This window comes from Melanotaenia boesemani, chromosome 13 (genome assembly GCF_017639745.1).
Source record: "Melanotaenia boesemani isolate fMelBoe1 chromosome 13, fMelBoe1.pri, whole genome shotgun sequence".
NCBI lineage: Eukaryota > Metazoa > Chordata > Actinopteri > Atheriniformes > Melanotaeniidae > Melanotaenia > Melanotaenia boesemani.
In genome coordinates this window covers 27,874,258-27,902,141 of record NC_055694.1, presented here as the reverse complement: position 1 = coordinate 27,902,141, position 27,884 = coordinate 27,874,258, and the positions used below count along the sequence as shown (strand labels likewise).

The 27,884-nt window shown below is 40.4% G+C and overlaps 1 protein-coding gene across 6 annotated transcripts; it reads left to right on the top strand.

Moving 5' to 3' along the window:
* Window positions 1-27,046, top strand: usp19 (ubiquitin specific peptidase 19). 6 transcript variants are annotated; one of them, XM_042003311.1, is made up of 26 exons: window positions 1-337; window positions 1,314-1,670; window positions 7,801-7,929; window positions 8,009-8,145; window positions 8,360-8,878; window positions 10,717-11,083; window positions 13,947-14,103; window positions 14,195-14,266; window positions 14,687-14,802; window positions 15,919-16,160; window positions 16,397-16,589; window positions 17,134-17,267; window positions 17,454-17,612; window positions 17,704-17,814; window positions 17,914-18,024; window positions 18,505-18,606; window positions 18,728-18,868; window positions 18,945-19,063; window positions 19,178-19,321; window positions 20,422-20,813; window positions 20,901-21,011; window positions 21,216-21,432; window positions 22,027-22,179; window positions 22,343-22,509; window positions 22,590-22,765; window positions 23,871-25,876. In XM_042003311.1, exons 2-26 carry the CDS (start codon window positions 1,472-1,474, stop codon window positions 24,147-24,149), a joined length of 4,647 nt encoding a protein of 1,548 aa, XP_041859245.1. In that variant the 5' UTR covers window positions 1-337; window positions 1,314-1,471; the 3' UTR covers window positions 24,150-25,876. The 6 variants fall into 6 exon arrangements, with proteins under 6 accessions (XP_041859245.1, XP_041859246.1, XP_041859244.1 ...); XM_042003312.1 differs by having other exon boundaries at window positions 10,714-11,083; window positions 15,925-16,160; XM_042003310.1 differs by having other exon boundaries at window positions 10,714-11,083.
* The last annotated feature ends 838 nt before the right edge of the window (window positions 27,047-27,884 follow it).

The window sequence follows — 27,884 nt, the reverse complement described above, 5'->3', positions numbered from 1 at the left end:
GGCCTGTGCGCGCACTCATCAGGTCTGGCCGGGCAGCATTATATTTTGTTCTAACAAAGTAGGCTCACCCCGCAGAGGCCGAATGACACAAATAGACTAAATAGACTCGCACTAAATGCATTCTACTTAATTACTAGAAACATCTTATTAATTTACAGAAATGGGTCCTGGTTAAAAAAAATATATATTTTAGAAAATCCGCGGACTACGACGGTTTCGAGTTCGGGTTGGAGCGCAGCGGCCCGCGGCCGCGAAGGAGCATAGCTGCAGCTGGACGAAGCAAAAGGAGTCGCCCGCTATTGTGTGTTCTGCGGAATTATCACCACTTTAAAACTCAGTAAGTCTTTCGTTTTTATGTTGTTATGATTTTGTTTTATTGATAACAAGCGAGCTGTAGTTGTCACGCGATGTCATGTTGTGTTTGTGTATCAATACCTATGTGAAGCCGTTCCGTTTCAGCTACCGTTTGCTTGTTGCTAATGGCATTAGCTGCTCAGATACTGTAACAGCATTTGATTGGACAACCTGTCCTGCGCTCTGCCAGAAGACCCAGAGCTGGAGATCAGGTCAAGCGATTTCATCGATAAACTGTCATTATCTTAATTTAGGCACGATAATATAGAAATTAGTTGTAAGTGCTGGGCAGAAAGGCATTGGTAGTTTGCTCATTCGTTAAATCGTAAGTGCCCGTGGAAACTTTAGTTAAACATTTCTGCGTTAATCTATTTATTTAAGTTTTTGTAAATGTAATTGGTAAGGGACAGTCACTGTAATATATTAGATAAACGTTATGCACAAGCATGTGTTCATGCCTTATATCGAGGAACACGTGGTAATATTATATAGGTGTATCTAAAAACAAACGAACGTCGGCTAGCTCGGTAGCTACTAAGCTAACATACCTGAGGGAAGAAATCTAATTCGTATATTGGAAACACAGACAATGCCTTAGTAAATATGTTATCATTAACAACAAATAAAATGGTTGATTTGTTTATTGTTTGCCATTTGTACAGAGTGGCTACTTGCTGTTGCTATGCTAAGGAAACGAAGCAAAGCTAATTTCTTTTGTAAGACATAATGGCCATGATCCCCTTCAGCACAGCGCTGTCACTTGAAACCTGCTCCTAATTGGCTTAAAGCAATGAACCCTCCTGTTTGTTTGTGTGTGTGTGCGCTGTAGCTCTGACCTTGTAAAGGCAGGTTGTCACGATTACTTCAGTTCTTCAACTTTGCATTCTGTTTGTCTGCAGATGAAGCATTTGTTTACATGAATGTTAGTTCATTGAATATGTCTCTTCCCTCTGCTTTAGGTGTCTGCTAAACTTCCTGATTCTGTTCTGGGAGAGTTCATACCAATATCATCGCCAAGATAGCCGGGCCAGGCAGGAAGAGGCACACCTCAGATTCAGACCCCAGCAGTGGTAGTGATTCCAGCGACGGGCGGCCGGTTAGTGCCAAGTGCCTGAAGATGGCCAGCAGTGGAAGTAGTGAGATAGTAGGCCGTCGCAGTGGGGCTCAGCAGAGAGGAGGCAATGGAAGGGAGAACAACTCAGAACCCTCCTTCAGTACTAGTAAAAAGAAGCAAAAGGACAAGGCCAACCAGGAGAGCAGAGAGGCCAAGAGAGCAGCTGCAACAGTGGATGGGGTTCTCGCAGAGGTCAAGAAAGGTAAGATCACAAAAAACACTCAAAACTAATAAATTATCCTTTAATTGCATATCAATTTTTGAATAAATAGTCAAACTCAAAATATCATACCCACACAATCTTGTAAAATTGGTTAAAAGGTGTAAAAGATGTTTCCATAATGTAATTAGATTAGTCTAATTTTGATGTTTATTGAGTTGATAACCAGCTTTGTAGTAGCTTTGCTTATCAGGATTGAGAATGTACGGGTAAGTCAACTGAGGTAACAGAGAGATATCCCAGGTATGTTAATACTGCTTTGTAGTACATGCCTTTGGACTGACATTGATTAGTAAAGGATAGTTCATATGACGCTACTCACTGAGCTTTGATACTGTTGCAAAAAATGCATCCGTGGTACCTCTTTCCTTCTTGTTTGGTCATTATGAACAAGTAAAGATGAGCTCATTGTTTTAACCCTTTCAGACTGACGTGAGTTCCATTTGCATATCGATGTTTGAATGCCTGTAGAATTGCAACCACATAAGACAGCAATAATTCTTTTTTTGCATATAAATACAGAGGAATTACACTTGCATAGCATATTCACCTCTGTTTATTTCATGTAAACAGAGCTGAAATAAAGACTAATTTAGTCTTCTAAAGACAGATTTTTTGTTTCAGAAAATCTGTAAACAGTGCCCAAACTAAACTGCAGGTGGTTTATGGATCTCATCTGGTGGCCACAGCCCTTTCTACATTGGGACAAACATCCTCACGTTGTGAGCACGATGTATCGCGTTGTTTTCTTGAATGTGAATGACTGCGACAACAGAAAGTGACGTCACTGTACCCGGGAGTTTTAGTTTGAGGTCGCCCTCGCACTGTGTATTGTGTTGTTTCTTGTTCTTTCACAAAAACACACACACCAGACACTTACCGCACACTCCCGCACCCGTAAATACCTGGACGCGCCAAACCGCGCCTGCTGCGAAGCGATCACCTGATCACAGGTCGAATGAAGACCAGGTTTCTGACGACTCGTCTGATCTGATCCCGATTCTGCTGACAGTGGAGGTAATGCTGACTTCGTCTGCCCTGTTACAGGTATGTTTATATTCCTGAAGTTATTTTTTGTTTATTTACAGAAAAGTTAGGTAATAGCAGCAAATATCCATCATCATTGTATTACTGTCATGCAGAACACATCCAACACAGCATGTAACTTCTGTGTGCAGCGATGAAGACGGTGGTTAAAAACTGGAGTCTCCTGCTTCCCTAAAGCCCCCTGAACCCGGGAAGGATGCAGAGGAAGAGGAAGAAGTCGGCCTTCATCAAACAGAGGCTGTGAGTCCCACAGTTCCAGGTCAGAGACACCTCATGGTGTAGCTGGCTGGAAAGGTAAAAATTAACCTGACAACTCATGTCATTCCCTTGCCCCATTACAAATTGTGTTTTGTTTTTTGTTTTGTTTTTTTTTTCCAATTGCACTTTTATGGATGTACATGGTCTTATACAAAGTGTTTGGCCATAAGTATCTCAAACACTTGATTGGACTTCTGTGAATAATTTATTTTGATGTACATGTTCTTTTGCAAATTGTGCACAGTTTGCTTTTATTTTAGTTTTTGTTATTGTTTGTAAAAATGAGTGTATCACAAAAACGAAGTTATGAACAAACTCAAAATAATTTTTGTGCAGTTTGAAAAGAATTTGTCCAACTTTTTTAGATTTACAATTTTGAGAGATGGTACCTCTGTATTTACAATATTATGTGTAAAATAAACTGCAGATTTTTCTTGGTTCTTTTTAGCTATTTATATAGTTAGTGTGGACTTAATTCTTACAGATTATCAAAATATGAAATATTAGGGTTGTATTGATGTATCGCAAATGAAAATGTTTCCAAAAATGGCAATACACATGCAAAAATGATATGCACTGGAAGTATTCTATAGTCTGTATGTCAAGCTCCAGTTAGCACAACAGAGTACATGGGTTTTATGCATTTCCTTATGACACAGAAAATCAGAAAAAATGAGTCATTAACATGAGCCTGCAGAATAACTTTTATCCTTTATTCTTAGGGTTTTGGCTGATATTAATTTATTTGTAGTGTTCAGTCCAAATAAACTGACGTATGTAAACAAAGACGGCTGTATACTTGCTTTAAATGTACAATCTGAAGCTAAAGTTGTAAATTATAAATTTGGCTTCAGCATTTACATCATAATAACAAACGTTGAACAGTAATTTCAGATTGCACCAGAAGTAATTAAACTGTTTGAATGCAGAAGAGTGCTGATACATGCTGTTTATTAGTATTATTATTATTATTGTTATTATTATTATTATGGAAAAATGTTTTCATGCTAAAATGCAGATGGATGCTAGTTGTAGTGGAGGCAGGGATTAGCAAATTACGTTGTGCCCAGAGCCCAGTTGCTGAGATATGTTTATTAGTCGCTTATCGTTTTATTGCAGTGATTTCCGTACTTTCTCTTAGATTATTGTCCACTTTATAATGTCTACAGTTTCACTTATAAAGTGTGAGAGGAAAAATAAATCTGCCATTCATTTCCTTTATTTTAATGTATCAAACTAAGCAGTGGTATAAAACTGGGCAATTAAAACTTTAGTTTAATTATTCTCAAAAACCTACATTTTTATCCTCTAAAGACATTACAAATGCACCCGTTTTCAAGGCGTGAGCGATCTAATCTCATCTGTACACTGTATGTCATGGAGTAAGGGGTTGAAACTGATGTGCTAAATTAGCCCTTTTATGTAAAGATGAGGCAGAACGGCAGAACAGCCGCTCTCACCAACAACACAGTGGTTGTCCAACTGATTTCTTTATACCAGCTTGTTGTGTTGAAATCACTTGGTTGCAACTCTGAGCCTCAGGGGGAACACTGGCCGCTTTATGCACACAAACATCCCTAAAGCTCTGAAAACTGAACATCAATGCATGTTTCATCAGGGCTTACGGAAACAAACAACTTTATTGTCAGAATACAGGAAAAATATATAACAAAGACTATGGCACATGTTATGGTTTTGAACAGATATTTAGAGATGAATTGTGGGTATGAACAGATAAATATTGCAGTTGTTATTTACAGAAAGTTTTGAAGTTTTTTAAGTTTCCCTGCCACTGAAGGGGGAGGAGTTATAAAGTTATAAAGTCTGGGAAGACCTCCTGTGGCGTTCAGTGGAGCTCCTATGACAGATCCAGCTCTTCTGATGAGTTGTTGAAGCTGTTGGTGTCGGCTGGGGCTGCACAATACATCGGATTTTGATCGGGATCATGATTTTGGTGACCACAATTAAATGAACCTGATCGTCAATGATATTTACACTGAAAATGCGAGCTCCGCTGCATGCATCTCTGATCACATGCATTCTCAACCACTAGTCTGCCAACCACCATGGGGCGAACGCAAGGCCAAGGCTTCATTAAGCTGCCTAAATAACAAGAGCGCACACCTTTTACAGTTGGCAGCTAGTTGTTCTCAGTTTTGCCAGCTTAGCAACTTTGACCCTATATTTAAAAAGTTAAGTGTGACATGTTGCAGACTCCTAATAAAAAAAAAATTACACTTAATAAAATTAAACTTAAACAAAGAGAGTATTGACTGAAGAGTTTAATTTTATTTATTATTATTTATTATTATTATTAGTTATTTATTTATTTTTTGCTGTTCTAAACATTTTTAGGTTGTCATTTAATGAATTTTTGCCTTTCTCACAACATTCCTCTCCAGGGTAGCATCCATTACAACTATATATATATATATATATATATATATATATATATATATATATACTAGTGATGGGAAGTTCGGCTCTGTTGGCTCCAGAACGGCTCTTAATTTAGCATCTTTTGTAGCCCCATAATTTACATTAACTTCTCAAAAATGAATGGTAAATGTATTTTTTTTGCATTACTTATCATCTATTTAAATTTAAAGTTTAATTTTTCACAAAAAAATGTTGCCACATCGTTTCTTTATAATTGTTGCAAAAAAAAAAATGTTTTTCCAAACACGGTGATTGATCGTGATTAATAATCGTAATTACGGTACTGATCAAAATAATTGTGATTATTATTTTGGTCATAATCATGCAGCCTTAGTGTCGGCTGTCTTCAGCCTGCTGCCCCAGCTTAATGGCTTTATTATTTTTCATGTAAATGCTGCACAGCCTGTTGTCCCAGCCCTGTTCGTTTAAACCAGTAAGACAAAAGATCAGAATAAACAGAAGAGCAGCTGATTTTACTGGGAAGATGTGACTGCTGCCTTTTTATTAAGATGTTCTGTTGTTGTAATGACATGTAATGTAAATGTCACAGAAATTATGGCCGACAAAACAACTCTTTGAGGTCTGTGGTTATTTGATAAGCAAACATTGCGATGCAGTTTTACTTTCATTTTGGCTACCAAACTGGTTTCCTAAATGTTGAGCATCAGTTGCCTGTTGTTCTCTTTTTTGTTCTCAGTCAAATCCATCCTTTCCTTTATTTCTCTCTTTTGATGTTTCCCAAAAGACTGATGAATTGCTTCAGGTTTTTGGGTTTACATGAGCTAGTAGTGCAAACCTACCGAGGTCTCTGGGTTTGACATTAGAATGTTCAAACTGTCTCAACACATCTTGGAAAAAACAAAACACTAAGCAAATTCACAAGCCCTTTTCACACTTTTTTAAGCAGGAGCTGCTGTGCCTCAAAGGCCTATCTGTAAGGTACAGGTAATATAAGGGCTCAACAACGACAGCAAAGACCAAATAGACATGCATATATTTAGAAACATGCCATCACAGCAGAACTGTGTGCGTTTTCATTCAAATTCATGCCTCTCAAAGCCATTTCTCTGCTCTGCTCTCTGCCAATCACCGGACAAACTGTTGTCCTGTAGTTGGCCACACATTTACATGGTCAAGTTGGCTGCTGCCAAATTTCCACTGTTCTATTATTAGAAATCATACTGTAAGGCACAGTGAAGTCTCCTTTTCTGTACTTAAAGCAGAAAGTTGTTTTTTGTATTTTTTAACAAAAGAATATTTTTCTGGATTAAAATTGTTGGAAGTTAAATAAAATCTAAAATCTAAACATCAATCAATCTGCTTTGTGTTAATGTTTTCCAATATTTTTTTATTCCAGTTAGTGTTCATGAGAAGGGTGTGGGGCTCAATCCATGTGTTGGGCGCTCCTCGGCAGTTGTAGATTTAGCTATATTTGCATATTAAGAACTACAAAAATGGATTGGATTGTTACATCTACTGAGACTGTTTTTTGTTTTTATAACAAAAAACAGCCTGCTCAAGTTTTGAAGTTAGGAGGAAAATTATGATTTAGCCAATCATGAGAGCCCGCTGTGGTGTGGCTCCACTGAAATATGACGATCACCAGCTGAGAGGGATTGGGTTTTACTTCTGACCTTTCCAGGGCGATTAAGTCAGAGAGGAGGGGCGAGCTTAGTGTGGGAAAGTCTCCAGTTGTTGTTGAAGACTGAAGGATCCATACAGGATCTCTTCGCTGGTGGTTCAGGTTGTACTGCTTTCTGCAATGTGAATTTTATTATTAATTACGGCCCCTCGTTTGAGGTCACATGGTAGGTGTTTTTGTTTTGGGACATTTTTTAAGTTTACTTTCAAGTTTAGATAAACTCTGAAGCACAATTTCTAAAAATAAGTAGATCATTTGTTTTCCGGCAGTTGTTTACTTGGAGTCCGGTCTGTGTGGCATGGATAATTTTAGATGTCCTGTCTTCAAATGCTGCAGTCTGTCTGCCTTGGTGTGTCCAGGAGGGCTTTGGACCGACCCAGTTGAGCATTTAAGTGCAGTGTTATGGTCTGTGTGAATTTGTGAGCAAGTGCATTTCATTGTGTGTGTGTGTGTGTATGTGTGACTACACAGTTGCAGGGCAGCAGAAGTACTTTCTGTTTATCACTGGTTTTACTTTAAAGCCTGGTTGGTGATTCCTTGTTGGGATAAGTGTTTATATTTGTTTCTCATTCATTAATTTCAAGACCATTTTAGTCATAGTTGCTTTTTTTTGTTGTAGCTCCAGGTTATCAGCATCAGAGCTGCTCAGGTTTCTGATCATGATAGCACGGGGAAGAAAATAACTCTGTCTTCACATTGGTGCTATATATGTTTTTAATTTTTCAGATGTATTTGTGGATTGGAAGCAGAATGTTAATGAAGTGACTGTTAGACTACGCTGCGGGGAGGGTGTGCGGAGGATAGAAGACATCAACACCACTTTCACAGACACAAACTGCAACGTGTCCTTCCCAGGTAGGTAAAGCCGAAACAAAAACGGTGTGGATGTGCATTAGGAGAAACAGTTATATTTAAAAAAGATTTTTTTAATTAGATGGGCAACAGTGGAGCTGCCAGTTGCAGGAGGAAATTGAGGCATCATGTAGCAAAGTCCAGTACAAAGAAAAGGGTGGTTTCCTGCACCTCATCATGCACAAGAAGATTCCCTTTCACATTTGGCCTTCTCTTAAGGTAAGCCACATGAGATTAGTTTTCTATTTTCTGTTTTCCGTCTCCACCTGAATAAATTTTGTGTTCAAAATTTCTTCTGTTATCGTAATGATTGATATTTTGTTATAATTTAAAAGAAGGTCATGAACTGTCTCTGACTTCTGAAGAGGGGCTTGTGAAGTTTTTAAAGCGCTTGAATAAAAAGGGTATTTTTCTATTTTACATTCTGTTCCAGTCAAACAAAAAGGAGAAGGAGGCAGCACCTGCGGAGACCAACTACGACACGAAAGCAGTTACCTTGGAGTCATCAGAGAAACCCAAACAGCAGCCACAACTCCAGCCCCAGTCTCCATCCTCACCTGCACACAGCGAGCCGAGACGCAGCAGTGGCAAAGCCGAGCGGGGTGTGAAGCGCTGTTTGAAAAACAAACCCTGCGACAAGGCCACAACAGACTTTGTAGGGGTGAAAAACGTAGCTGGGGATGACTTAAACACCACCAGCAAATCTGTCACTGTCATGAAAGGTGAGCAGCAGCAGCCTCAGGAACCCAGCGCCAAGAAAACCACTCCAACAAAAGATGCAGAAGGGGACCCAACTTCTGTCAAGTCTACAGCAGGGAATGGTAAACCACATGCACATTCACCTGCTGGTTGGAGCCCTCAGACACAACGCAAGCATGCAGAAAACAGTGTGGAGAGACTGGACAGTGGTCAGGGACTGGAACTGGGTGTGGCTGCTGCCAGCAGAGCTCAGGTGAGATTACTTGTTTTAGCCAGTGGCTGTTAAGTTGTTAAGCTGGGAGCATCATGTAAATGTTTCTTGTTTCCATACTTTGACTATCATTTATGTAGTTTTTATCTTTTAGGGTCTTGATCATTTAAATAATTTTAAGATGTAAACAGTAAAGCCTTTTTTATTATTATTATTATTATTATTGACAAACATAAGGGTGAAGTTGATCATTTACACTTGGAGCTGAAAGTTCAGTCACTCCACTACTTCTTGGTTCTTGAAGTTAAGTTTAAGTTAACAGCCTGTGTGCCTCACAATGTTGATACTGAATAGATTGAAAATGCAGTACAGATAATAATCCAAAGCCTTTTTATCAAAAGACCAGGACAAGAATCAAATGAAATCAGATCAAAGACAAATTAATTTTTGTGTGAAGGACACATATGTCAAATTAGAAAAGAAAATCATGAGAGGCACAGAAGATGGATTAAATAAGAAAATGAGACTGGCAGCACACAGTTCTCGTCCATGTCGAGCTGTTTCTTAGCACGCTGTCACCGTCTGGGCCTCAGGCTGCCAGCATCCTGTCTCTGTCCTCTCTGAATGTCTCTCAAGCTGGTGTGTTCAGTTCTGAGGTGAAGCTTGATCCACCACTGGTTTTTCTTACAAAACAAATTAATATCTCTGCCATGAACAGTGTTTATCCTAATTTATCCTTTCCTGGTTCTTTGCTTTCTAGACATAATTATAAAGCTGGATTCTGGTGAATTTTCATTTTACAGCATTAAAACTACTATGTGGATCCATATTTCTTATTTTTAGGCCCATTGTCAAGCTTATCAAAGCTTCCTCACTTTTGTTTTATGTACCTTTAATAAAAAAAACATCTCTAGATGCATTTGTAAGCCATATACACTATTCATAAAAAAATTTATATTCACCATAATGGATCAAAATTAATTCTCAAGAAAATCTAAAATCTTTTTTTCTTTCTTCTTTTATCACGTCCAAGTGGCAGTTGTTTAAGCTCTAGAATATTCACAGGATTTACACGACTTTAAATGGTTCACATCTTCTGTAAGCTTTATTTATTCGTTGTTTAGTAAACAAGAAATCTAGTTATTACGATGTTGATCAAAGAAACAATTCTCCATGTAGATTATTCTCATATTTCTCAACATGGTGAGCAGCTGAATTGGACAGTGTTGCAGCCAGTCAATAAACATAATGCAGTGTGTGTTTTGAAATGAACCTTTTGCGTAATCACTTTTTCTTTAAGAAATTAGGTTTAAATGTGAGTGTGTTAACCATGTGAAGTAAAACATGTACATAGTTAATTTACTGAACAGTGAGTTTAATAAATATTTGTTAATGTGTTGAAGAAACACTTAGACTGTATCAGACACAAAAGCAGACATGCACTTCTTCAAGTTGTTAGGGGCTGATAAAAATTCAGCCAGTAACGCCATCTGGTCTGTGTGGGCTTTATCTGAAGTCTGAGCTTGGATTTTTTTTCTTCCATACAGAAAGTCTAAATGATGACATGCATGCGATGATTGTTTACTCCTCAGTGGTTTGTTCAGACAGCAGATATTGACTTGTCTTCACAGCATGTCGTGTTGTAAAAGTCACATTTGCAGATGCAGAAGATCTCACTGAGGAATGAGCTGATAATGTGCTCCATTTGGCCTTGATTTGAACTTCTTGTTTTCATCTTAACTGCAGTACTGAGAAGGAGCAGAGGAGATGTGAAAAATATATTTTTCTTAGATATTCATCTAACTGTTGGGACTAAAAATTCCTCCCTTGAGATTTTTTTCCACTGATTTATTTATTTATTTTCTATCCTTATTCAGCAGGTAGAAAGGAGAAACCAATCCTCAGACATGTCTGAAGCAGCAGCTCCTTCCGGTGATGGCCAGCCTGTAGCCCCCGTCGGCACCACTCATCGCTTCAACAACAAAGTGGATTCTACGTCTTCTCAAAGGCAGACAGACACACTAAACGCTGAGATGGAGAGAAAACCTGTTGAGCACAAATTGGGACAGGATACTCTAATCTGCCACCAGCTTGGATCAGCAGAGACCCTACCAGTGCCAGGTGCCAATGTGGCTGCCAGGCAAAGCCAGTCACCAAGTCTAAATCAGAACCAGAGCAGCTGTGATGGAGAGGAGAAGCGAGACCAATCAAAAGAGGAGCCGTCTCTGGAAAGGAAGCAACAAGAAGGTGTGGTAAAAAGTTTTGGCATTGGTGTAAATGTTTTTATATTACTTAGGTTATGGGAAACAATAAGTGTCCCCCATTCGGCCGTCCTTTTTTTTCTGCTTATCTGGGGTCGGGTTGCGGGAGCAGCTTCCTAAGCAGGGAAGCCCAGGCTTCCCTCTCCCTGGCCACATTTGCCAGCTTGTCTGGGGGGGATCCCAAGGCGTTCCCAGGCCAGCTAAGAGATGTAGTTGCTCCAGTGTGTCTTGGGTCTTCCCTGAGGTCTTCCGTGCTCGGAACACACTCACTAGGGATGGTGTCGAGGGAGCATCCTGACCAAATGCCTGAGCCATCTTATCTGGCTCCTCTCGATGCGGAGCAGCGTCTCCATTCTAGGCTCCTCCCAGATCACCGAGCTTCTTACCCAATCTTTTAGGGAGAGCCCAGCCACCCTGATGTTGGTCACCGTTTTTGACGAGGGAGACCACCATCACAATCTGCCAGTCCAGAGGCACTGTCAACCAAGACAGCCCAACGGCATCCAGAGCCTTAAGGAACTCTGGATGGACCTTGTCCATCCCTGGGGCCCTGCCACTGAGGAGCTTTTTAACCACCTTAGCAACCTCAGCCCCAGAGATAGAAAAACCCATGCTAGGGTCCACCAACTCTGGAGAGGAGATCTTCAAAGTATTCCTTCCACCAACCCACAATGTCTGCAGTCGAGGTCAGCAGCCTCCCATCCCTAATGTACACAGTGTTGATGGAGCCCTGCTTCCCCCTCCTGAGCCATCTGAGTTTTTGTCTCATTGCACATTGCACTTAGCCTGCCGATACCCATCAGTTACCTCCGGAGTCCCATAGGCTAAAAAGGCCCGATAGGACTCCTCCTTCAGCTTGATGGCATCCCTCACTGCTGGTGTCCACCAACGAGTTTGGGGATTTCCGCCATGACAGGCACTGACAACCTTAGAGCCACAGCTCCTGTTGGTTGGCTCAACAATAGAACACGAAACACAGCCCACTCGGACTCAGTGTCAGTTGCCTTCTGGCATCCTCCCCCACCATCTGAGCCAACTCACTACCAAGTGGTGACAGCTCTCTCTTCATCAGAGTATTTAGATATGTGGCTGCAAGTAGGCCTGTCGTGATAAAAAATTTTGCTGTGTTATAAATTTTCTCAGAAATGATGGCGATAAGCAATAATATTGCGCAAAGTGATAATGTAATTTTAAAACCATTTTCATTTAATATATTGACAATGCCATAATAATGCAAGTACATCCTTTCAAAGATCAATAAACTTTTATTTCTAAAGAACATTTTACACTGGAACTGGAAGAAATTTTAAATGACAAAACAAAAAATAAATAGAATGGGCTCTCAGTCTCATTAACAATGAATGAAAACCAAACACAACCAAAAACAATAACTATGATGGATTATAAAGTTTCTGTTCTGTAAACAAAACTGCCCTTCAAAAAATATATTTAAAAAATATTAAATATGGGGCTCACACAGGGAAAACCGGTAAAACTGCCAGTTAGTACAATTTTATTTAAAAAAAATAGTTATGGAAAAAATATTCTGTGCATCGTTGCTGTTTGTGAAGCTGAAATATTTCCCCTCATCACTGCGTGTCAGACTGATCTATGAGCAGTGAACCGCGAAGCCGCGATGCTGCGCTTTCCCACACATGCCGGGACACCGACCCAAAAGTAATGCAGCCCACTGGAAATCCTTTCGACCCTCAATTAGCTGGCATTGCTCTTAATGTGTATTTTAGCGTGAGAAACCGGAGGTTCAGCGCGAGAAGCCACTCAAATGCACGAGTCTCATGGCCAATGCGTGAGAGTTGGCAGCCCTGTAAAACAAATGCGACATACCTGCCCGCACAGGGTAAGTTCACCACGGTCCTGTGCTGCAACATGCTGCTGTCAAGTATAACAGGAGAGCGATCACTCCGCAAGAAACGAGAGCGTTCAGTACTCCATAGCGAAACCTGTTGTTATACACAGTCTATGGTAAAGTAAGATAGAAAAAACAACAAAAAAAAAACAAAACAAAATGAAAATTATTGTAGCCGGCAAACCTGTCGCACTCATTTTTTCTTATCGTGCAGTTAATTGACTTATTGCTTATCGCGACAGGCCTAGCTGCAAGTCTCATTGAAACAACTACAAAGTTGTTCGTTGAACTGCGGCCTAGAGTGTCCTGGTGTGAAGTGCATATGTAGACACTCTTATCCCTGAACACGGTGTTCGTGTTGGACAATCTATGATGAACACAGAAGTCCAACAACAAAAAAAAAAAACGCTCAAATTTAGATCGGGGGGGCGTTCCTCCCAGTCACGTCCCTCCAGGTCTCATTGCAGTGTTTCCCACAGACCAGGTGGCAAATTGAGGCGCGTTCATGGCGCCATTGAGGGAGGGAGTGTGCAGTGTCATGTTGGGCGGTGGAGTTGGTCATTGGGGTGTATGCAGTGAGCAGCGTTCAAACCCACACTTTCTGAGATTTTCCATATTAAATATACACCTATATGTTTATCTAATGTTCTTCAGTCACCTGCTGAGACTGTTTTAAAGCTACAAAAAGCATTTTGAAGTTATTTACACAGTTGCATGGGGTCTTTTATTGGGAAAATTACTGGAAGATTTTACACTGCGCCTGTGTTACTATCCTAGTAAGGAATCTTTTTTTTTTTTTTTTTTTTTTTTTTTATGTTCTGTCAAAAATCGACTCGGTACGTATGTTTAGCGGAGCGCCGCAACAAGGCGCCTCTGGGAAGTTTCTGACACGCACCTTCGGGATGCGCAAACCCTTCCCTAAGCTGTTTGACAGACATCACTGATTTTATCGATGATTTATTTGTCTCTTAACTCCTTGCAGCCCCAGAGCCGATGGTCAACCTGCAGTTTGTAAAGAATGACTCGTACGAGAAGGGCACAGATCTGATGGTGGTTAACGTTTATATGAAGGGAATCTGCAGGGACACGGCTAGGGTCATCTTCAGGGAGCAGGACTTCACCCTCATCTTCCAGACAAGGTTGTAAATATAAACATGCTGCTAATAAAGTTAAGTTTGATGTTTTCATACAAGAAGCAGCAATTGATCATCTTGTTTTATCCTTTCACAGCGATCCAAACTTTCTTCGACTTCATTCAGACTGTGGACCAAACACGGTTTTTAAGTGGCAAGTTAAACTCAGGTAACTGTGCTGGTTGGGATTAGTTTTGTCCACATACGTACACCCAAAACAAAAACTCTACATTAGCAGTTGGAGCAAAGTCGATTTTTTTGTTCCACACAAGTTATCTATTTAGAGCTGGTGGTCATGAAAGCTGTTCAACAAAGCATGAGAGCTAAACCAGGTCAAACACAAACTACATAAAGTAGTACCTGAATCACACTTGGTCTGCCAGTATTGTCCTAGTTAAAATGTGAGTTGTGGAGCACATAACTGTTCTATATTGATATAGTTTCATCATATCTGAAAGTGAGATATTTATAAAGCATCACTTGTTTAATACCCTCTGTCATCGAGCTGCATTGGGATCAATGTCTTCGCTGTGCTACACGTTGTCCTTGATCCTGACCGGAGTACATGTCTGTGCCTCCTGTGTTTCAGGAACCTGATCCAACCTGAGCAGTGCAGCTACTCCTTCACCCCGTCCCGCCTGGACATCACCCTGAAGAAGAGACTTAGCCAGCGCTGGGGGGGTCTGGAGGCCCCAGCCACACAAGGTCTGCTGCCAGGCTTCTACTTGGAGGACTTTTAATTTTTCTAACATGTACTCATGTGTTTTTGTTACACAAACATAACCATGCGTGTTCACATGGTTTAACAAACAATGCAAAAATTTCATATTAGAACTGAGTTTATTCATTTTTTTAAGGAATCATTTTTTAAATATATTTTCCTTGTTTTAAATGTCTCTAAATATCTCGTTTAGACCTCATCTAGTTTACAGTAGGGTTGGGCGATATGACCTATGACTGATATCCCAATATTTTTTTTTATTGCCTTATCCTGATACACAATATATATCTAGATTCTTTTAAATATCCTCTAAAACACTATAAATGATGAATTTAACATAATTATGCATAAAAAGACATCAGTAGGATTTAAGTAAACTTTTCTAAATTTAACTTGATTTTTCTCCTTTAACAAACTATTTATTCTGAACCAGCCCCCCCCCCCAAGAAAGCTAGCAGCATATGTGTGTCCATGCTTTTTTCTGTCTCTCCTGAAACTACAACTTGCATGTGCGCAGGAGAGTTTTTTTTGGATGGGCAGGGGAGAGCACTGTCTGCTGTGAGAGGGAGAAGCTGTGCAGTGAGCTTCACTCTGACCAGCAGACAGAGTGGAGAAAATCCAGATGTAGATGCTTAAAACGCTGCTGTGATAGTTTATTCTCGATGTTCGCGTTATAGCCGTTTTATATGTCCTACATAAAACGTCTCGGCATGCATCGAGTATAAACAATACATCACCCAGCCCTAGTTTACAGCATCATAAAACGGAGAATAATGTGTGTATGTAACTAAATTAAGCTTTAGAATATTAAATTTTTTTTATTTAGCATTTTTATTATATTTTTTATATTCATATTATTCATTTGCTGAACCTTTGATTTATTTGCTCCTAATGAGAGCTCTGCTATCGCACGACTAGTAGCAAATGGCAGAATTGTTTTCTAGAAAACCTCTCAAAGTATTCTGAATTTATTTTGTTTTTCTTTAGGTCTCTGTTAATGAAAAAGCTCATAATTGTTACAGTTCGTATGCTACAGTCCTGTCTAGAATTTCATTTCTGACCTTCAGCTTCTAACCACAAGCTCCGTTGTCCTGTTTAAGGTGCAGTGGGTGGTGCTAAGGTTGCTGTGCCCTCCAGCCCTGCCTGCATGGAAACGAGCCAGCCAGGCAGCAGCCAACACAGCCTCCCAGCAAAGGAGGAGCCTCCGCGGGTCGGGGAGGACACACCGAAAGCCCCCAAGGCCTCACCCAGAGGAGTGGAGGATGGCGGTCTGGATACCGTTGCTCCCCGCACCGTCTCTGAGCACGTAGCCATCACCAAGCCAGAGCCCACTGTTACCATGGTGAGTGGGAAAATTATATTCCCACCTAAATGGAGGGATTGTATACTGTTGTCTTTACAACAATTTTTGACCATATTTTACCTGTTTTTAGAGCTGAAAGATGAGAGCAGAAGAGATATTTACATTTCAGAGTTGTCAGTTGTAAAAATAAACAAATGGATGATGTAAACAAAAAAAGACAGACAAGAAAACAAAAGTCAGTAAATCTGTGTATGTGTGCTTGTTTCCTGCGTCAGCCTAAGCCTACATGCATGGTGCAGCCTATGACCCATGCACCTCCTGCCACCAACGAGCGGCATGAGGAAGAGGAAGAGAAGAAGGTGTGCCTGCCTGGTTTTACAGGATTGGTCAACCTTGGCAACACATGCTTCATGAACAGCGTCATTCAGTCCCTGTCCAACACCAGAGAGCTCAGGGATTACTTTCATGGTAACTGCTTTGCCCCTTGACAAAAATAAAAGAGCAAGTGTACATTTCATTGCAGTTCTAATGAAGTTCTTAATGTCGTCAGAAGGTGCGATTCATTTTTTTTGTATCGCTGCCAAAAACTGTCTTTATCTGCTTTATTACTAAGAAATACAACAGGGTGTGTTTTTATTATGGCTCAAATTCACAGACAAACCGAGTCCACAAGGGCAGGTTTATTCCGGGCTCAGTAACTTTAACAGGATGTATCTGCATAATCCAGAAACACTGTAGATTCTGCACTAAAAGATTTTCAAACGCTGAAATAATTACAGCAAAATGTAGATCAGCTTTTTCTTGGAGGTGATGTAATTGGCCCAAGGTTGCAGGAAAAATTCATGCTTGGGCAACGAAACCTTAGCTGAAAAAACTCGTCATCAAAAAGCAGCATTCCTGTAACAAAGTGATTTCTTTGTGTTTTTTGTCTCCATTCTTCTCAAAGCTTCCTGTTAACTCTCAAGGTGATGTCTGGTTTTTTCTGATGCCTGTATTTTCTGCATCCTCACAGATCGAGCATTTGAGGCAGAAATCAACTGCAGCAACCCGCTGGGAACAGGAGGCAGGCTGGCCATTGGCTTTGCTGTGCTGCTCAGAGCCCTTTGGAAAGGGACACACCATGCCTTCCAACCCTCAAAACTCAAGGTATAACAGCAGTATTCATTTAATGTATATGTATATTTTATGATGTTTCTCCTCATCAAAAGCTGCTTCTCTTTTAAGTATTTAATTTCACTTTTTAAATGATTATTGAATGATTATTCATGACTGTATTAAATAAGTATATTCATGTTTCTGTTCAATTTTCTACATTCGTTTGTAACTTCAAAGGCCATTGTGGCCAGTAAAGCCAGCCAGTTTACAGGTTACGCTCAGCATGATGCACAGGAGTTCATGGCGTTTCTCTTGGATGGACTCCACGAAGACTTGAACCGCATCCAGAATAAACCTTACACCGAGACTGTTGACTCTGATGGACGGTCCGATGAGGTAGGTTTCCTCATGTGTTTTACTTTTTTTTTTTTTTTTTACATACTTCCTTTAAAAACCTCTGTGAATATTTTTCTCCATTTTGGTGCAGGTGGTGGCAGAGGAGGCCTGGCAGAGACACAAGATGAGAAATGACTCCTTTATTGTGGATCTCTTTCAAGGCCAATTTAAATCTAAGCTTGTGTGTCCTACATGCTCCAAGGTAATGTACACCTCTTTAAAAAACTAATAGAAAAGAATGAAATGTGCATGCTGTAAGATGGCAACATTCATGTCCTGAGCTCTCCTGGTTCTTTCTCAGGTGTCCATCACCTTTGACCCCTTCCTCTACCTGCCTGTCCCGTTGCCGCAGAAACAAAAGGTGCTATCTGTTTTCTACTTCGCTAAGGAACCTCATAAAAAGCCCATCAAGGTGAGATGATGTTGGTGGCTGCTAATTTTGACACCGTTAAAGACGCACTCCTTAACTTTTTGACCTTAGAACTCTGTGATCCTGAATCATCTGATGGCAAAATGACATCTATTAGTTGCGTTTCTGGAGCCATCGTCGCCCAGCAGTGTCCCGAGGCTGCGAAACTGCATCTACCGGGATGCTGCATGCCGTTGCACCTGGTTTTGCACGTCACACTGTAGCATGTAGACGTAAACTCCCAAGCTGTTTTAAACATGCACCTTAGCTGATTCACAGTACAGGTAGGAATGCAAGATGGATGCCGAAGTAGACGTCAACATGGGGCGAGTTACTAAGAAAATTTGCAAGAGTTCTGTAGTGCGTCTTTAAGTAATGCAATTTGAAGAAAAAAGACGACCAAAAAAAAAAAAAAAAGTTTGAGAAAATGTAGCTCTATCCTTGATGTGAGTCATCCTTAAACTTTTTTGGTGTGTTTCACAGTTTTTGGTGAGTGTTAGCAAAGAAAACTCCAACACAGCTGAGGTCCTTGAATCCATCTCCAGGAGCGTAAGGGTCAAACCTGAGAACCTCAGACTGGCTGAGGTTTGTTACGTGAATTTCATTCTGAATGATATTTATTTACATCCTATAAAGTTAAAGCAAGTTATATAATAGTTATAAAGCCATCAAACGGACAAACTTCTTTTGTGCTTCACCGTCAAAGGTGGGAAAGAACCGATTTCAGCGTGTATTCCTGCCGTCTCATTCCCTGGACACAGTGTCCCCCTCAGACATGTTGTTCTGCTTTGAGGTGCTTTCTAAAGATCTGGCCAAAGAGAGAGTGGTTTTGCTCCGAGTGCAGCAGGTAATTGAAAACGATGTTGTACTTTTGTACGTTGTGGTAAATGCGGCATACTGAGAACGTCCTGTTCTTCTTTCAGAAACTCCAGGTGCCGAATATTCCCATCTCAAAGTGTGCTGCCTGCTTAAAGCCACCGGTGTCTGAGGAAGACAAGCTGAAGCGATGTACTCGCTGCTACCGAGTTGGCTACTGCAATCAGTGAGTTTCCTCTGGATTTTATACAAATATTTATCATCAATGGAAAGATTGTAAAGTGTGCAGTGAGGCACAAGTTCATGGATTTGTATTTTTTATCTCCCCCTCCCCTCCCAGAGTGTGTCAGAGGACACACTGGCCCAATCACAAAAGTCTTTGTCGACCAAACTCGGAGAATGTTGGTCTGCCTTTCCTGGTCAGCGTGCCAGAGTCTCGTCTCTCCTACACCCGCCTTGCCCAGCTTCTGGAGGGTTACTCCAGGTAAATGTAACACCACTCACTCTTAAAATTAGGAAGTCAGGTTTGTAAAATATTTGCTGTTTCACATGTGAGTACTTTTACTTTGAGACTATCGGCTTTTCACATAATGTTATATTTAAGTAAATGTCTGAGTCCCGTAACACCTTTGACGGCAAATTTAATGTTTGTACAGGTTTTTAAATTGAAGCCACACTTTTTAGACTCCAAGACATTTTTAAAAGTAATTAACAAGTTTTTATTATTATGACTGCAGATAAACCAACATAAAAGATGGAGTCCAAAGAATTTTGGCCCATGCATTTAAATTTCCCATCTGTATTTTGTCTCAGGAATATTAAGAAATAGATGCATAAATATAGATACAGGAGTTGGTGCCATATTAGTATTAATATTTACCTTCAATGACAAGTGAATTTTTATTGACGTGATTCCCAAGCAACATGATCGTTGTTTACAAAAAAGCAGTAAAATCTAACTCCTCATTCATGCCTGGACGTTTTGTGACTAGTAATTTAAACATCCCAAAATCCTCCCTTTCATAAGTTTGACTTTTTCTTATAGAAATGGGAATATAATTGTTTTCAATGGCTTAAAATGTAAATGGATCACTCTGACTATGGAATTGTTGACAAAATCTGTAAGAGATGCAAAACTGATAATTATATTTTAGTTTGAGGAATCCCTTCTTTTTTCTTTTTTTTGTTTACACCTTATTACCTCCTAACATGGTTCTGTTGTAGTAAAAGGAGCTGATCATTTGTACCCCATCTGAACCTTCCTCATTAATTTGTTGTAGCAGAGTCAAAGCTTATTCTGCATTCATTCTTCTGCTTCTGTTCATTTTCTTTATTATTTTTTCAGCTGCATTAGTTTGTCTGTTAGCAACATAACTCAAAACGTTATAAACAGATTTTGATAAGATTTTTAGCAAATGTAAGAAATAGAATAAGGGAACAACTGAATAGATTGTGGGGGTGACCCGGATCACCCCAAAGTACAGCGATTAACGCGTTAATGTGCCAAGCCCTACATGTTATACAAAGAGGAAAAGTAAAGCTCAAACCCTTAATATAAAATAGCCTTTGTTTTTCTTCTTGCAGATTTTCAGTCAATGTATTTCAGCCTCCTTTCCAGTCAGGCAGGACATCACCTGAACCATCCCAGTCTCGGGGGGACCTTCCTCCAATGCCAGCAGGCTCTCCTGAGGGTTTGGGGTCTGGGGATGAAGCTGTGGGTGGCAGCAGTACTGTAGGAGCTGGTGATCTAGAGCTGGAAAGCCCCTCCCAGCTGCCCGAGTCCCAGGTAGACTATGCTCAGGCCTCAGGTATTCACTCTGAGGCATCAGACGCCCGCTCTTCCTCCCAGACTTCACTCTCAAGTACACGGACTAAAGATTCCGGGTTCTCCGAGTCCATCTCCTCCACTTCCTGCTGCTCTCTGGACCCTCATGCTGAAAAAGAGACGTCCTGTGAGAAGGCAGTGCGGCCAGAAGGTTAAAAACAGCAGATAAATGCTTCAGCATTTTTGTGATTATGTACTTGTACACCCTGTCATTTCTCCCTCTTGTTACTTGCTGCAGCTGCAGTCACAGGGTATCAGCAACCAAGTGAATCAGCATCCGGTCACGCCAGTCAGTTCTACATAGCTCTGCTGGACTCTAACAACAAAGAGCAAAGGCTAGACGAGAAAGGTGTGACCAGAGTTGTCTTTAATTCTGTGTATTTGATTAGTTTTTGTTGGATTTTTGTAAAAATGTACACTCATTTTTAATGTTCTTTGTTGAGGCTATTGGTAAGGTTTAGATGTTAAACTGGTGATGGTGAATGAAAATATAGTTTTGGATGTTTCATTGCTTTAAATTTCCTCACATAAGGCTTTTCCAACCTGTGTGCAGAGGACGCAGTAGCAGACCTTCCTGAGGATGCAACCTTGGAGCTGGTGTGGAAAAACAATGAGCGTCTGAAAGAGTATGTGTTGGTGAGTTCAAAGGAGTTGGAATATGAGGAAGACCCAGGCTCTCTCAGTGAGACAGCCAGAGCAGGACACTTCACCCTGGAGCAGTGCCTGAATCTCTTCACGAAGCCAGAGGTCCTGGCACCAGAGGAAGCCTGGTAAGAACATTTTTACCTCTAAAATTTGTGGTTCAAGCTAAGAACTGGTCCAGTTTTTCACTGCCAGGGAACCCCAACAAAAGGACTATCCAATTCCAGTCTTTGCAGGCTGCTGTCCTGCAGGTTTTAGATGTTTCCCCCCTTCCACACACCTGGCTGCAATTAATGAGTGATGATGTAGAACTGCTGGAGATTTATTTCATCATAATTAGTTGTGCTTGAGCAAGGAAAGATATAAAAGCTGCAGGACAGCAACCCTCGAGGACAGAAAAAAGAAACGCTAAAATGAGTGGAAATCTCTGTGGTGATCAGCTAAAACAGGACATGGCTTTAAACATATGAATTAGGAGAATAAAAGGGTCAGTTGCATCTTCTTGTACGTCCTGACGGGTGTTCAGACGCTGTAGAAAAGACGAGGTCCAGCGTATCTTCTTATATCTGCTTGCTCAACCCTGAAGCCTGATGATTTGTTGCTTTGTACAGCTGTGTGCTGCGGGTCAGCATGGCTTTGATTTTTGTGTTGGACTTTTGTAGACGCAGTATTTGGTTGTATTGCTGGCTTTGCTTCTGACTTTTTGACGTGATGTGTTTCAGGTACTGTCCAAAGTGCCAGCAGCACCGTGAGGCCTCGAAGCAGCTGTTGCTGTGGCGTTTGCCCAACGTTTTGATCATCCAACTCAAACGCTTCTCCTTTAGGAGCTTCATCTGGAGGGACAAAATCAACGACATGGTTGACTTCCCTGTCAGGTATTCCCAAACTGAAAGTTGAATTTAGACATTTATGTAAACTTTTGATTTTGTCTGGACTGTAGAAATCATTGGTGTTTTTCGTAAAGGAAATGCTCTGGATCATAGATTTTTTTTTGTTTGTTTTCATTAAGCCAGCCTCTAAAACAACCTTGTCTTCCAGGAATCTGGATCTGAGCAAGTTCTGTATTGGCCAGAAGGACGAGATGCAGCACCCTCCCATCTACGACCTGTATGCAGTCATCAATCACTATGGAGGAATGATAGGAGGCCATTACACAGCTTACGCTCGCCTGCCAAGTGATAAGAACAGCCAGCGCAGTGATGTTGGTGAGGCTGCTGTCCGAGGTTCATCCTTTCATTTTTCCGATACTTCTGTTAAGTTCTCATTTTCCTTTTGTCTCTTCTAGGCTGGCGTCTGTTCGATGACAGCACCGTGACCATGGTGGAGGAGAGTCAAGTGGTGACGCGCTACGCTTACGTCCTCTTCTACCGCCGAAGAAATTCCCCAGTGGAGAGGCCACCACGCTTCCTCAGACCTGTCGGGGCAGAGTCACCCACCACTGCTGGAGCTACAGCCAGCCAGGTGAGGCAGCCCCAAGAAAAACACACAGAGTGGAATGTGGTAGCCAGGGTCTCTCTTTTCAAATGAACTTAGATGAGGAAAATCTGTTCGCAGATGCATCCTTTCACTACGAGGTTGTGTTTCTGACCAAGAAACAGTGTGTATGATAAGATTTAGGATATAAGCTGTTCACATTGTGTTAATTAAAAAGTAAAAGTGTATTTAAATCCACTTTTCATGGCTCTTGGGAAATCAGAGAAAGTAGTGTTTGCTCGGTTGTGTAAGAGACGCACGTTTGTTGAATGTCTCTTGAGAAACTGCTCACTTCTTTTTAATTAATTTTGACAATGTGTCCTCAAAGATGTTAAACCAACAGCCGAGCAGGTTGATCACAGCAAGGTTTCCATCTCTGTCGTGGTCTGTTTGTCAGCTCTGGCAGCTTTTATTTTGTATCTGTTATCACACTGTTTTTCTGTTGTAGTTAAATTTAAGGTACTTTGGACCTGATAAATAACTTAAAAGCAAACCGTTATTACAAAAGAGAATACTGGAAGTTCATATATTGTTTTTGTTTTTATTTACTGTCTTGTTGTTCCTGCCTACACAAGGATGCCCTGTGGGCTTTTCCTATAAACATCAAACATTTTAATTTCAGTTTCTCAGCATCTCTGTTTATGTTGACTCTCTGATGCCCGGTTAGTGTGTTTAATTGGTCTCCTCCTTTTAAAAAGTGACTGCTAGCTTTGTTTTGTTTATCGATGCCTCTGCTGGTGTCGTTCAGTTCCCTGTTGATCAGTGTTGTGAAACCACAAACAGAGTGGGTCAGTCGAAAGGATCTTCATGGGGTAACTTCTGAAACAAACTCTGTTTTTGTCCAGAATTTCTTTTTATCACATATGATGCAACTTCTGCGGTTGTTTTTGGGCGTAGAGACAAACTGTTCTGAAAACGTACAGTCAACCTCATTTTCCTTAAATCTAATGACATGCCTTCCCTTCATGTTATTGGCTGCTTGCAAAGCGCCACACTCGTCAGGTAGATGTGTGTGAGGAGTCCAACTGTAATCATAGCATTTGTTAGACCACGCCTTTTCCCAGAAGCTGACACCGGTTTCCGCCAATCGCAGGCCTCTCTGATATGGCGGGAATTGGAGGAAGAAGAGGAGGGGCTCGACGAAGGACCTCGCGGGCTGCTCCGCTCTGCGCTGCAGAGGCGACACACGCACAGGAACACGGGCGATGAAGACCAAACAGACGGGGCGGTGCGGCGGCACCGCAGGCAGCGGATGTCGGACTATCCCGATGACAACCGTGTGCGATACTTTGTTCTGGGCACGCTGACTGCAGCGCTGGCTCTCTTAGTTAACCTGGTCTACCCTCTTCTGTACAAAGTCAAGTGGATCTGAGCAGAAACCAGTTTCTGGACTTACTGGGTCAGAGTTTCTCAGTTAAGAAGAGGTCGACTATAAACTTGGGGAGATGTTATAAAAACTAAGCTGGTTCTTGCTTCTAGATGGCACTACAGCACTAAACTTTACACAGCCAAGCCTTTAATAAGCTTTAGGCACTTCCTCATGCACGACTAGAAGGTTAAATCTGTCCTTGTCATTATGATGTGCAGCTTCCTGTTAGTAACTGCTTTAACAACCTTCATGTATGTTTCATTTTTAGATCTCTGTAGTTGAGCCTGAAACTTTAATTCTTGACTTGAAAACAATGCTTTTACTAAAAGAAAAGTCTGCAATGAAGAAAGAGTAAGATGTGCTCAAAACTTTACAAAAAGGCCTTTTTTTCTGTTATGCAATGAATTTTTATCCATTCAGGCTACAATGATCATAAGCCGAGACTTGTGGGGTAAAAGGTTCTTGTAGAACAGAAAGAAAACCTCCACATGAATCTCTTTTCAGTGCACTACTTTTACAGTAACGCTTGAGTTGTCAGAAGAGAGATGAACATTTGAGAAAATGGTCGCATAACGGAAGGACCCAGTTTTTGTTGGACTTTCATGTCGTTGGATAGGACACCTTCATTGTAGCCTTTTCTCTTCAGCCAACATCCTCTTGTAATAGATGTTATTCTGTAGTTCATTGCTTTTTTTTCCTTTACTGAAACGTTTTAAAATGTATTTTAGCCATTTTTTTTCTACATCTAAGCCATATACAAATGAGAGAGTCCAGGTCCTCCGGATGATGTGGTAGATCAAATCCTTGTTTTTAAACCAACAGAAGTAAGAAGAGTTATTTACTGTTATGTTCACAGCCATGAAATTAAGAAGACGTGTCCACTTTTTAATGTTTTCAGTGTGTAAAGTTTTTTTGAGAGGAAAACTGGATGTTTTGTCTCTGCTCAAACTCTAAAATGTATGATTAAGTTTGAATATTTTACTAGTTATCTCTGTAACTTGAAATATTTTTAAATTCTTGAAATTTACCTTTAAGATAAATTAACTGTATATAGCTTAATTATTATGATGCAAATATTAATATAAAACCCTACATAGGTTCTTATTTATCCCATTTGTCAGCTAAATCTGAATGACAAGGTTCTTTTATCGCTAAATTGTTTTGTCTTTTGTTTTTTTTTCCACTCTTTGTGCTGTAGTTGTGTGTGTTGGTCTCAGGGAAATATTAGTGCTTTTCTGGTACCAAGCAGACAGTAACCTGTGTTTGCCTTAAAAAGCTCTTTGTGACCAAGAGCACATCAGACTGAATACTTGTGTCCGATACATATGCAATGCTGACCAGCACACTGATGTGACAGTGAACACGAACCCAGTGGTTAACCTCCTGTTAAGCTGTTTTAGGAAACAGTCTGTGCTGTTTTTGGAATTGAAATTCTGCTGGGTTTTTGTTAAAGCTCAAAGGAAGAAATTATGTGTATCTACTCTGCTATATTATGTCAATTGCAAAGAATAATCATGAGTTAAATTTTAAGGTCTATCTGCATTTATTGAGCTACTAAAAGTACTGTATTTAAAATATGGTCAGTTAGTTACCTTAAAATACTGTATTACCTCCATCTAAATGCTGCTTTCTAATATATAAAGAACTGAAATAAAATGATCTACTAATTGTCTTGATCTAGTATGTTGTTTATTCATGTTTGGTACCATTTGTGTCCAAAGCTGAACTCTCCCAGGTTAACAAAGCAGCCCGATTTATCGTTGATGCTGGTTTATTTTACAGGCCTCTAGCCAGTCGCTGTTTGGGACGGACTTGGATCCTGAAGGACCACCCACGCTGACCCCTGAAGTACCTGACCTTTTTGCCCACTCAGCAGAATGCGCAGCTCCATCTTACAGCAACATGGAGGAGGTGGATTAGTGACAGCCATGGCTATTGAGCGAATCACCAGAAGAGCTGGAGATCTGAGGTTGGCCCCAAGTGGAAGCTGCTTATCGGCAAAGGACTCATCGTTAGCATCTGAATCGGTTGTCAGAAAAGAAAAGGGGGGGAAAGGAAAGGTGCAATGCTAGATCTGAATTTGGTTCGTCATGATTGGAGTTTTAAACCCAAACACCAGTAAAGATTCATTAATAAACTTACCCATCAAGGCCTAACAAGCTGCATAGTTGTATTTATCCAGACCATATAGTGACACAGAGAAGCTTACACTCTTGTAACACCAGAGCTGCACTATCTGCTCACATTAAAGATGCTGCTCGGGTTCACCTGCAGAGCTCGGTGGAGTTCCTGCCAGGCCTCCACGCACCACCGCACCTTAAGCTGTGGGGCCAGCTAAAAACCTTTAATCAGACCTTATAATCCCTGGCAGAAGCTGTGGTTGAGTACGAGTTTGAGTGATGGTTGTCTAAGTTTGTCTAAATCTTTATTATTATTTTTTTTATGCTGGTTTGATTTGTTAGTAGCAGGAGATTCAGAAACTTGGGTTGAGAGGACAACAGAGGGGTGCTGACCTTTTGTTTTATATTAGCATTTTTTTTTCTTCCCCCAGAAATGCAGATGGCAGACTTTTTTTTCCTTTTTTGTCACTTTCTAAAATTCATTTAGCTTTCTGTTTTGTACCTGTTTAGATATTTGATCCTGTGGATGAAGGCTTCAGTAGAAACTGAAATGTGCATGACAGCATGTTCATACAGGCCGTGACCCTCTGCCCCCCCTCCCTCTTTCTGTTTTAACGTTGCTACAGCTAATTGTTTCTGTTTGGTGTAAGTAGTCCACTCTCACTGCTCCCCTCCTTTGTCATGGACTGTGTAGACAAAGTGAGAGTCCTTACGAATGCTGCTGTGGATACTATAAATGGTTAATATAAATTAAAACAATGTTGAATTGCTGATGGAAAAGATTGCATTGTTATCTCTTTTGTCTCCATACTTATGCTGATGAGTCCCAATGATGCTGTAAACATGGGAGGTTGAAGTATTTCATTCACCCCACTGATCTGAAAATGGACCCTGCTGCCACCCGTCACCTCCCAAAACTAACAGTATATGATGAAAAAAAGAGGTACTCAAATTTTAACATGACTACAGAAGATAGTTTGATCATTTCCTTGTATTATAAGAGACGTAAAAGCTGAAATAGCAAACATAATGAATTTTAACTTGGTGGGAAGTAATTCAGTCTTGTAAAGTCTCATGAACTCTGGACGTACACTGATCAGCAGTATTTTGTGCGTCAGTTGTCATATGTGGATCAATGCTAAGTTCCAGTCAGTGTGATTGTTGCGTTTCAACTTTAAATTTTATTCTAGTGAATACCAAATGCTGTAAGAATGTTTTCCTGGTGGCATATTTTAACTGGTCTTTTTGTATAGGCACAAAAATATCTTCTAGCATTCATTTTTGTTGGCTTGTCTTACTTGTTTTAAAACTTAAACAGTTTGATTTGTCAAATATAACTTTTCAAATACTGACATTTTTAAAGCAAGCGTTTAATTTTTCCAATTAAATTGGCTTATTAGAGAGTGTAGCTTATATGAATGAGGGAGGAATGAGGCCATAGACTTACTTGTTTATAATTATCTTACAGTAATTATAACTTGGCAGCTAGTAAGCTTTAAAGTAATAATCTGTGATACATAAGCTGTGTAAATATTTACATGTTTACAGGCTAATTAGTAAATTGATAAATCCAAGCATGTAATCTAGTATTTCCATAGAAGTTATTTCCTAATATTTA